The 12,684-nt window shown below is 41.6% G+C and overlaps 1 protein-coding gene across 1 annotated transcript; it reads left to right on the top strand.

The window, feature by feature from the left end:
- The first annotated feature begins 8,766 nt into the window (after window positions 1-8,766).
- On the top strand, window positions 8,767-9,345 carry LOC146021102 (olfactory receptor 1-like). The gene has a single exon (XM_083154903.1). The coding sequence runs from the start codon at window positions 8,767-8,769 to the stop codon at window positions 9,343-9,345; it is 579 nt and encodes a 192-aa protein (XP_083011029.1).
- Window positions 9,346-12,684: the final 3,339 nt, after the last annotated feature.

A 12,684-nucleotide genomic window follows, 5' to 3' on the forward strand; every position in this document is an offset into this window, starting at 1 on the left:
TTACGGCACGGAGGCGGGAGTGTGTGCGGGCGATAGTGGGGGGGTGTTGATTCGGCGAGTGCGTTACGGCACGGGGGGGGGGAGTGTGTGCGGGCGATACTGCCGCACTGAAATCCCCCCAGCGGGGAGCAGGAAGCGGGTGGCGCGGAGGGGGCAGCGTTAATTAACGGGTGGGATGGGGTTCGGGAAGGGGAGAGGGAGGAGGATGACATACTCACCTGCTCCCTGCTCCCTCTCTATGGTACCTCTATGGCACTATGGCACTATGGCAAATGCCTAGTCCTGCCTAGTGGTGGCGCCGGCCCTGTCACCGTGCAAACTAGAATGCTTTTCTGTAAGAATTACTGTGCAGGACCAATGTGGAGGTTAAAATGTTCCACCTCACCATTTGAGGTGGTTGAACTCAGTTCCACCCGTTCCCCCTCACTTTAACCCCTGATCATAAGACAATATATTGCTTAATTCTCCACATTTGGAATGACAAAAACACATATATTCCTCTATTACTTCCATTAAGTTATTACTGAATAATATTCTGTAGCTGGCAATGACAACACTCTAACACTTGGGTTCACAATATACAGGTTGATTTTCCCATATCCAGGATGCTTGGGAGCAGAGGTATTCTGGATATCGGATTTTTCTTTATTTTTGAATATTTGCATACCATAATAAGAAATCATGAGGATGCTACCGAACACTAAACACAGAATGCATGTATACTACATATACACCTTATACACAAAGCCTGAAGGTCATTTATACAATATTTTTAATAATTAATTGCATTAAGTAAAGTTTGTGTTCATACCCAAAATGTATTTATGTTTTTGAAAACCTAAAGGGTGGTACACACTTACTAATGCGTGACTTTGACTAAGCAATTTTGTCTATGTCCGGTGTTGACTATACTAGAAGTATCATACTTGGTTGGTATCAAGCTCGGACGGGCCGGCGGGGAACCGGGGGATCCCCTGTAGGCCCTGGTGATTTCTGACCCCACCCATTTGATCAGGGGGAAAGGGCCTTTGCAGGTTATCACTCATTATTGCCGCCACCACAATAGCAATAGCTATTGGCTGACCTGGCAGCTGCAAGCTAGTAGGCTGCAGAATCTCCTGTCAGGCTCTGTTCCCAGAGGATCCATACAGGGGACGTTGTCATGCTGCGTCTTGACAACTGGTGCATCATGACATTGCGCAGTGGGCCCACCGGCGCAGCACATGGAAGAGGGAATGGATGCTGTGGCCGCTCAGCCGCAATCAGCCTTAGCAGGAGCCGGAGCAGGGCCACTGCGATTGCTGCCTAGTCACTTTTGCACCGCAGTATGGGCAGCGCTGAGCTCATCCTGCTGCTCTAGTGCAGCTTGGACAAAGAAATTAGTGGCATGATAGATTTCATGGTTCCGCCCCAGCGCAATGCACCGGAGATACAGGTGATGATTGAGAGATGATCAGAGAGAGACTGGGAGCACTGCAATATTACTGTAAGTAATTTGTCTTCTATGTTTGACTTGCCAATTAATGTGTGTGTGTTTTCTGGCTTCTAATTGGTAAAATGTGTTTTTTAATGTAGGGGGATCATATATATATATATATATTTTTAATATAAGGTATGGTGATTTAAAAAAAATGTATGGAATAATGGCCCTTATTCTGGTCGGTGTGGATATATCCGCGTGCGTTCGGCCCGCCGATTTTTTGTGTCTGCGCATGTGCAGAGGCGTCTCTGCGCATGTGCGAGCGGGGCGTACGGCCAAATCCCGCATGATATGTGAACACTCCGAACAGGGGGTGGAGAGGGGCGTGAAGGGCTATTTGGGCTCATTACCATATGCATACGCCCCGCGTTTCATGGGCGTTCCCATGCAAACGCTGGGCGTACGTATGGTAATGCGGCCGTGACGCACGTGTAGGGGGCGGACATATGACATCGCCGGATGTCAGCTGCCCGCCCAGATCCCGGCTTTTGCACGGAAAAATGTCCGTGTGGTCTGAGGTTGCGGGAGCTGGTGGAGCACTCGGTCCTGCATTCGATGGTCGAATGATGGGGGAGGTTCCCTGAGATGGAGGAGGCGTATTCCGTGAAAAATACACGTGCGGTCCGTTCGGCCAGCTTCTTACCGCGATCCGTATGGAAGGCGGGGTTTCGCACGCACGGTCCTGGCCGCATAATCGGATCTGACCGCACCGATCAGAATAAGGGCCAATGTGCAGGGGTTTTTATTGGTATTTTACAGGGGATAACGTGTGTTTTTTTTTCTTACTATGGGGAGTGTGCTTCATTTTCTACTAGCGCCTATTAATATATATTCCATTATTTGCACACATGTATTGTTGGCAAGTTACTTGGACAGAGACGCTTATTCTAGAAGCAATGTGATGCCATTGCATCACATTACTTCCTCTTTTGCCTCAGTCCGCACATATGATGACAGGTTTGTGTGTGTGTGTGGGGGGGGGGGGGGTGTGCCACTGTCTATTTTGCCGCCGAACATAGGGCCTGATTCTGGTTAACTTATAAAAAGCAAATTCTCTCTCTCTCTAATAAACATAACCAGGTGCGCAGCAGGTGGGTCAGATGTAACATGTGTAGAGAGAGTTAGATTTGGGTGTTATTTTGTTTCTGTGCAGAGTAAATACTGGCTGCATTATTTTTACACTGCAATATAGATTTCAGTTTGAAATATTAAACCCACCCAAATCTAACTCTCTCTGCACATGTTACATCTGCCCCACCTGCTGTGCACATGATTTTGTCCATTAGAGAGATAATTTGCTTTTGCAAGTGAACCAGAATCATGCCTTTATACCCCAAGTGAGCACAGCTACATAGCAGCTGCAGAACCACCCAGCTGCCCTTACTAATTTTCTATGTGTTGGCTGTCAATCATATTTAGTAGGTAGATGGTTATTATTGCTGATAGGGGCTAATTCAACTAGACCTACAGATCTGCAAAAACAGGATTGTGCAAGGTTGTAAAATGCAACCACAATTCCCAGAGAGATCGAGGGCGGCGACCGAACATTTTGGAGGCGCTAACTGACCGTTTTTTTTCTTGGCACGGTCCAGACAACAAAGGTGTTTCCGGACCATTTGAGGGGGGGGGGGGCACAGCAGCTATCTAACATCACATGCAAACACTGTGACCCAAAAAATGAGTGAAAGTGGACTTGTTTGAAAGGCACAATTTGTTCTTTATATACTAGTAGTAGTAGTAGTAGTAGTACGTTTATTTATACTACGCTAGGTGGCACCTGTTATGAGTAGCCACTTCTCACTGGTCAAGTGGCCACAACCCTTCCAGTAAATGGCCACGCCCCTTAGTGGGCCTCTGTGATTGCATTTCCCTGGTGGGCCCTTTATGCCCCAGACCGACACTGATTGGTATTTAATTCCAGATCGCCTAGTGAATATTTCCCTCAGCAGTGAATACAAGTGATTTTGAATAGGTGGCCAGCGATCTAGTCAAAATATCCTTGCCTGGCAACTTTTTTGTACTAAGCGATATTATAGGGTTATTTGTCTAACCTTGACAGTGATCTTTACTAACCTTCTAAGCAATTTTGACTATGTAGTCATAATCGCCTAGAAAGATCGCTCAGTGTGTACACCCCTTTATACCTAAGCTGTCCATATCTATACTCAAGATCTACCAACGGGTCATGATTTACAGATCATAGTCCAGATGCACGAAGCTTCAAAAAGTGATAAAATGGAGAGTGAACAATCAACCAAGTAGGTCCTACCTGACATTTTTGAAACACAGTCTGTGACATGGCAGGTAGGAGCTGATTGGCTAGCTGTTTTTTACTCTAGATTTTATCACTTTTTGAATCTGGCTCTCTAGGTGGCCTGGAAAACATGAACTGTTGGTAGATCTCAAGGACCGGTTTGGCCACCCCTGACATATACACATAGCTTGAAGTTAATTTTATACATTAGTGAACAGTATTTATAATAATTGTGTGTATTTAAAAAATATTGTGTTTATTGAACCAACAGAAAGCATATTTTGGAATATTCTGTATTACAGAAGTCATGATCTTTGAGCAGAGCTGGAGGCCTTGGTCACTTAAAAAAGCAATGCTCTAATGTCTAAAATTAAAATCATGTCATCATTAATCACTAAAGAATTATAATTAGGTCATAAATATTTGAATCCAAAGTAGTAGTATGTCAAAGTCAAAATTGGGTTCTAAAGTTCGGTGAGTCAGATGTTAATAGTTGATTCAGAAAAAAAGAACAACCCTCTAAACATATTATTGCATTAACATAATGGTTTATGTATCTATTCAGCAACATTTCAAACCCTTAGGTCCTTTCTCAAGCCAATGGTATGAAATGAGCCTGAATATGCCATACTGTACCTCCCAAGTGGCAGTTGCAGATCTTAACACGAACAGCGGATTCTTAGAAATTGCTGGCTGGCTTATTTAATTGCTAGCTGCTTTTATCAGGAAATCTCTGAGTAGATTGTAAACAAGGCTTCACATAAATGGATGCTACCAGCAGCCAGGAGTACACACAGGAAGGACGGAGGTCAGCAGCTCCATGATTACCTTATATGTTGTTAAACTAATAAACTTTGTATTCTATTCCAAATGCACTGTTTTACTGTGTTCTATTGTTTGCTTTTTGAGTGTTGCGTATCCCTTAAAGAAACAGCAGCATATTGCAATAGATTTATGTGAGTCCAAACCCCTATTTTAGTTTTTTCATTACACACGCAAACACCCCCATAAAAAAAGTAAATTATTTCACGGTATCAGCACACCGAATTGTAGCGGCTAGCTGCTGCACTTAAGGATGACTGTTTCCTTTAGATTGGTCAATTGATATTTGTTTGTAGTGCTGCGCTCCGCCTTTATGTTGTATTGTAGTCTACGTGCACTTGTGACAAACTGATGTTGCTAAATTGACACAACAGAATATTTCAAAACTCTGATGGTATTGTAATGTCACATTAGTATTAAATCAAAAGCTTTACTTGTTATTTAAAAATGTTACAAATACAAATTTACAAAACAATTGGTATAAAATAAATGATGACAATGACTGTCCCTCTCAATTAAATCCCACACTCCTGCTTCCCCAAATAAGTGCAAAAGACTCATAATCTGTCCAGCCAATTCGGGGCCCGTGGTGTGTTTGTAAATAATGAAGCAAAAAATTGTCCAAAAGTTCTCAAATGGGATGGAAATAAGTCTTACTTTGCACAGTCTAAAAAATGTATCTGAGCGAGGCGTCCCACCAATCAGATATAGTTATGTGCGCTGTCTTCTGGTACCTCTTTCTTACCTTATGAGTATTTGTAAAATTTTCAAATAACAATGTGTCATTACAATACCATCAGATTGAGTTTTGAAATATTCTACTGTGTGAATTTAGCAACATCAGTTTGCTCCCATAATAAAGCCTCCTAAGGTTGAATCTTACTATACCTGACGCTACACAGTAGGTCAATGGAGGGTGGAAGGGTATTTTGAGTCTTGTGTTACCTCCTACAGTATGTTCCTGTGGATTGTGGCACACTTTCAGAAGAATGCTGGTGCAGTGCTCTGCTGCAGAGTATTGATTTGCCCTATGCCTCCCACCACTCTGCTGCATCTGTGGAACAGTGTGCCTCACCAAGCACCTGCCTGCTCAACTCCTGTGCTTGGACAGTAGCTGCCGTGCCTTTTCTTTAGTACAGTTGTTTGAAAGGGCAATGAGAGAGGTATAAAGGGGCAATGATAAAGTTATGTATGAGTAAGAGGCAATGAAAGATAAATGAGGGTGGAAAAGAAAAGCTGTGAAGGGACAAAGCAAGAAATAATAAAAGATATAAACAAGAGCTATATGTTGCTGACAATGTGACCACTATAAAGGGGTAATGGAAGACATTTGAGGAGACCAATGTTTGTATATATGTGTATGTGTGTGTAGTATTGTTGTAATTATATATGATAAATGATTAACTATACTCTTTAATTTTGCCCACTTGTACTAATATACATATATATACATATATATATATATATATATATATATATATATATATGTCTATATGTCTGTTAGTGGAACAGTTTCTAGGGAATGCCACTGATTAATGGCGTGTTTTTTCCCCCCAAAAAAATTAGAAAATAGTCCCAAAAAAGTCCCAACAAGCTATGTTGTCAGAGACTTACTCAATTGGGCAAGAGGAAGCAATGTTTTAAGTGTGGTAAATCCTCTGAAAATGCAAATTTATGCATTTAGGCTGTGTTCCCATTTGCATCAAGCTAAGAATATGATAGATTCCGAGGCTTGGATGTGGCCATCTTCAGATCGGCATTGCGCTATAGAAGCCTATGGGCTTCTATTGCTGCTTGCTGATGTGAGGGATCCAACCAGATCCCTCACAGCACCTCCCACTGTGGGCGTGTCACTAAACATGTGCAGATAGGACACTGGGTCCTAAACACGGAAGTCGTATCATTGTAAAGGATGGCTCTTACCGGAAGAAAATGGCACTAACCCCTTGCAGCCTATGGGTTACTCTCAGCATTGCTGGCTGGGCAGAGAGTTCCCTCAGAATCCTCCCCAGAAGTGGACGTTGTGCATCTTGGTCTAGCTTACCACGCAAGAGCAGACCCCACAGCAGCCAGCAGATCACATGGATGGCCTCCTTTTTGCTTCTGCAGAATGATAAATGCTGATAATAGGATCCCATTTTGCAATGTGATCCTGGGCAGTAAGAGCCCCTGCAGATTGCATTGAATATTTGATCAATCATAAATGGGCCCCTTGGCTTGTGCTTCCAGTGGGAAACAGAGTGATCCACCGGATACTAATATAAACATAAATGCAGCTGGCTATGTAATTGTAGTGCTGAGGCGCCTGATGGAGAAGGGCCTGGAAGCTTCTAGCTTTTTGGTTCCAGGGATACTGAGGCAACTGTATTTATACAAGCTGCCAAAGGCAGTCAAATTTGATGGAGCAGATATTCAGAGGCTCTCTCACTACCCTGCTGCACCTGCCCACATGACCTGGCAACTTTTGTCCCCGCTGTCTGGTGGGCTCTTGGGGCACTGGCTGTGACTGGACTAGAACTTCCAGGTCAGTGACATGATCGACGTGCCAGTAAGTCATACCACTGCATACGGCACACTTCGACCATTACATATTACATTGTAAGTGATGAGGTGGAAGAGAATGGACTGATTAAGTTGGCTTGACATGAATTTATTCCTATCATTTGTATGTGTAGACTATATCACTTGACTCACCAACTGTACACTATGTCTATTTATTAAATACGGTAATATACAGGCAACCAATGGAGGGGCTGACAAGTCAGATAAGCAGATGTTGAACGTCTAGCCAGAAAGATCAGCCTCGCAGCTGCATTCAAAATGGATTGTAGTGGTGAGAGTCTTTTTTTAAAAAAAGACCGGTAAGGAGACTATTGCAATAATCAATGTGTGATATAATGTGTGCATGAAATAGAGATTTAGCAGTGTCTTGTATTAGATAAGGTCACATTTCTAACATGTTGTTTTAGATTCATGTAAAACAATTTAGAGGCAGAGTGAATGTGAGGAATAATGCACATTTCAAAGTCAAAGATGACCCCTAGGCAGAGACCTTATCAAGAAGGATTGATTGTTGTTTCCTCAACAGTGATAAAGACATCAGGTTGGTAACTACTCTTGACTGGTGGGAAAATAATTCTGTTTTGGAAATGTTGAGTTTACGATAGCGAGATGACATCCAAGAACAAATGGCAGAAAGGCATTCATTGACACGGAGCAATACTGATGTGTTAATTCAGGGGAGGATAGATATATTTGAGTATCATTAGCACACATACTGTATGATACTGAAATCCAAGGACCTTTGTCTTTATCAGACCTTTATGTAAAGATACTTCTAGATGCCTGCACTGACCTTTATCCACTGATAAACAAGAGACACAGATGTGTGATTGTCCTAATGAAGATACTACTGTATAACATACTTGCCTACCCTTCCGGAATGGCCGGGAGGGTCCCACAAATCGGGACCCCTCCTGGCCCCCCGGGAAGGTGGGCAAGTCTCCCACATTCTAGCCACAGCTCCTTCTCCCCCCTTCCCCGCGGTATAAATTTCCATATTTTGCAGGTCAGCGGGGCTAAATGACACGAATAGCATCCTTCCGCATCATTTTATCCCCTCTTCCACCCATGGACCCACGAATTAATGAGGCTACTGGTCATGGGGGCGGGGCTTAGTGACATCAGCCTCGTCCTGCCCCCAAAACGAAGCCTTGTCCAGCCAGCCCCCCTTCACTCCTCTCTGGGCTTCTCCCAGAGAGGAATTTTCAAAAGTCGGCAGTTATGCTGTATAACAACACAGACAGGCATATAGGTTATAGTAATAAATAATGTATGTTTATTTGCAGGGTAACCTGGATATGACATGGAGAACCAGACATACATGAATAAATTCCTCTTGTTACCATTTTACACAAAATCAAATTATATATTGTCAACTATATGTGCATTTTTCTTCCTGTATATATTTGGATTGCTCTTCAATTCTATTATTATAACAGTGATATGTAAATATGCTCAGTTACACACCCCCATGTATCTATTCCTCTGTAACCTGGCCTTAGTAGATATATTTTATACAACCGCTACTGTCCCTAACCTGCTGTACATGTTATTATCTGGGGATAATACCATGTCCTCCATACAATGCTTCACCCAGATGTACTTTCATTTTGTGGCTGGTTCCTCAGAGATATATCTAATATTCATTATGGCCTATGACCGATATGTTGCTATATGTGATCCTTTACACTATCACAATATCCTAAACAGGAAAAACTGTCTGTTATTGGCATCGGGAACTTGGATAACAGGATTTTTAAATTCCTTTGTGATTACAATCCCAGCATCACACATGTCCTTCTGCCAAACTCGCACCATACACCAGTTCTTCTGTGATGCTAAAGCTCTGTTTAACATCTCCTGTGCTGACTTTGAAGAGTTTTATATTGTCATCTATTTGGAAATTTTGGTATTTGGAGTTATCCCTCTTTTGTTCAGTGTGACATCATATATAAAAATTATCAGGGTCATCTTGCAGATAAAATCCAAGGACGGCAGAAAGAAAGCCTTCTCCACCTGCTCATCCCACCTCACTGTTGTCACTATGTTCTATACCATGATTTTTGCTGTGTACATGAGGCCACCATCAGAATACTCTGATATACTAGAACCTGTCTTTACAATACTGTATTCAGTTGTTACTCCAATGATAAACCCTCTGATTTACAGTCTACGGAATAAGGATGTAAAACGTTCTCTACTGAGACTTCTGGGTGGAAAACAGTGATGCTGTATGCTATATTTTAAAATAATATTATGTGGTTGATAACTTAATTTTAGCAATATATGAAATCGGTTAAATGATCATTGTCTTTGAACTTTCTCTTAGTGGGGCAGATGTATTAAGCCTGGTGAAGAGATAAACTGGAGATACAGTGAAAGGAGATAACGCACCAGCCAATCAGCTATGTTTGAACTATGACAGTTGGGAGTTGATTGGCTGGTGCGTTACCTCCTTCCACTTTTTCTCCACTTTATATCCAGTTTATCTCTTCACCAGGCTTAATACATCTGCCCCATTGAAACTTTTATTCTCTGAATTTTTTTCTCATTAGCTTTTTCTGAATTCTACAACCTTTTTATTTGCATTGACTCACTAAGTCAAGAAGAGATTGGAATTGTTGAGGAGTATTGGGCCGATGTCATAAATATATTGGTAATAAAGGGAATTCCCCGTGAGAGCTACACTTAGGGCATGTTTATTAGCCATAGAAGAAGGGGAACCATTGAGCAAATCTTTGAGACAATTTTTTAATAGTCTGTGTATGTTGGCCAAGGTGTGCATAGCACGAAAGTGGATGGCACAAGAAGGGCCTGAAGCTGTTTGGAAGGCTTTAGTTCAGGAGACCAAATCACATGAAAGATATCTATATATTACCAGGGGAATGGAAAATAAATACCATCTCACATAGGATAAATGGAGCAACTAGTGTTAAGATAGACATGATTTGGCCGGATTAATGTTAACCTGGGGAACTGTGGGAGGGAGGAGGAGGGGGGGATGGGAGAAAGAAATAAGATCTGAAATGTTCATACATTGTCCTCATACTGTAGGCCTGGTGTTGCGGTGAGCTGTCCACCTCGAGCTATGTCGGCCTGGAGAAGACACAAATAATGGGCTTGAATGCCCAGTAGAGTAACTATATAAGCACATTGCAATTCACATGTATATATGATGTATTGAAGCACATTAAAATTAAGTAGATAAAATAAGCACTTAGTATAGAGCAAGAATCTGAGACACAACCGCAGAATAATGTACAACGCCCAGTCACTGAGATTCACTTCAATAGATAAGAATAATCAACTAAATGTAAAATAGAACCCAAGAGCCCGACAATAATCACTTTAAGATAATAACAGAGCGACGCATGCTACGGGGGGGACAGTGCACCCCAGCATCTAGGCGGGTAACCATGTTTAATTGTTAAGAAAAATGAGAACTATGTAAACACTAATGCTGTATAAATTAAATGCATATGCAAATGGATTTTATTGAAAAATTTATAAATAAAAATTGAATAAAAAAAAAAAAACATTAAAGGTATATTTGTGTTGCCCCACAGTAATTAGGGAAGGCACAGCAGCATCAGCACTGGGATAAGTATCAGCATGGCAGAAAACCACAGGATTTGGTGCCATCAAAGATGGTTCAAGTAAGAGAAGAAAAAACACATAAGGGAGGAGAGCCCTGCTAATGAGAGCTTACTTTCTAAAGGGGAGGGCAGACAAACAGGGGTAACACAGATGGGATAGACAGTAAGCATTGAACAGAGAGTTAAGGTAAGATTTGGCTGGGATTGGTGAAAAGTGACTCTTGAGAGCCTGGTTGAAGCTTTTAAGAGAGATGGAGAGTCTGGTGGAGAGAGGTAGAGAATGCCAGAGGTAGGGAGCAGCACATCAAAAGTCTTATAGGTAGGAGTGTGAGGAATTAATCAGTAGACAGGAGAGGGGGCATGCATTAGCAGAGCAATTAAGATGTGCAGGTGTGTAAAAAGATATGAAGTAAGATATGTAAATGGAAGAGGAGTGGGTCAGAGCTTTGGATTCTGAAAGGGAAGGCAAGCCAGTGAAGAGCTTGTAGAAGGGGAGAGGTGGATGTAGTTCATTTGGTGAGGATGATGAGCCAGGTTGCAGCATTGAGGATCAATTGGAATGGAGAGAGACATTTGTTAGGGATTCCACATAGGAGGATATTATAGTAGTTCAGTCTGGAGATGACCAGAGAGTGGATGAGGGTCTTCGTAGAATCATGGTTGTGAAAGGGTCTGATCATGGAAATATTTTTGAGATGAAAATGACAGGTTTGTGAGGGGTGCTTAATGTGTGTTTTGAAGGAGAGGGAGGAGTCAAGGATTATTAGAAGACAGCGATCTTAGGGGCTAGAGGAAATAGTAGCACCTTCAATAGATGAGATTGTGGGATGTGTGCAGGATGGTGGGAAGATGATTCGCTAGGTCTTAGAAATGGTAACTTTAAGAAAGTGCTGGGACATCTAAGAAGAGATTGCAGAGAGACAGTTGGAGGCACAAGTGAGGAGAGCAGGAGAAATGTCAGGGTTGAAATGTAGATTTGATAATCATAGGCATTAAGATGATATTGGAAGTCAAAAGAGCTAATAAGTTCACCTAAAAAAGGACATGTATATAGAGAGAATAGGAGAGGACCAAGAACAGAACCTTGAGGGACAGTGTTAGTGGGAGTGGTGGGGGGGATTGGAGTCATGAGAAGAGACAAATAAAAGGATCAGCGAGGTAGGAGGACAGCCAGAAGAGGCCTGTATCATGCAGAGGGCCACCCCTTACATTTAAAAAAATGTATTCTGACACAACCTAGTAGTTTATATTCCAGCATGCATATGATTTTGATTAAGAAGATTGTTACTGTGCATACTCCATTCTTCCTGCTCTCCAAAACAGCTTCATACCCTAAACCAAGATGTTTGCCATTATCTCTTCTAAGTATATGCAGAACCATCCTTTCCTTGAGTCTGATTTAGAGCATCACTGTGGAAGACACTTGTCTTCCACTTAGCTCTGAAAAAGCTGCAATTACCAACAATCTTCAATGATTTCAGTCTTCCTGCACTGCTACTCACTACATACTGTACACTCCCTGGCTGGTAAGTTGTGTGTCACCCCACTCTGCTGCATTAACAACATATGTAATGTCTTCTATTGTCTTTTTATGAAATATAATTCTAATTTAAACTTTGTCAAAATAAGCAATTTTGTATAAACGAATAATGTGGGAAAATGTACACTTTGATATATACATTTTATGCAATATATTGATTAAAATGTCACAATATTAATATATTACAAAACAAAACTTTAAAGTAATGTTAATAAGAAGCTAATAAAAGGTTTTGCTAATTAATCTCTAGATACTCTGTAATCAACCTCCTATGGCAAAATGAAATGCTGATGCTAGTCAATAATTTTGTTAACCAAACATCTTAATTACACATTGATTAGGGATCCACACTATAAATAAGAGACGTTCCTTTAATGTGTTCTTTTCTATTGCATTCTAAAGGTGAGTTGTGATCTCCTACATTATAATA

Source organism: Crinia signifera, chromosome 7 (genome assembly GCF_055691185.1).
Source record: "Crinia signifera chromosome 7, ASM5569118v1, whole genome shotgun sequence".
Classification (NCBI taxonomy): Eukaryota; Metazoa; Chordata; class Amphibia; order Anura; family Myobatrachidae; genus Crinia; species Crinia signifera.

Bases quoted from the DNA above. Each gene is read 5' to 3' on its own strand.
- LOC146021102 (XM_083154903.1), top strand. From the start codon at position 8,767: ATGGCCTATGACCGATATGTTGCTATATGTGATCCTTTACACTATCAC.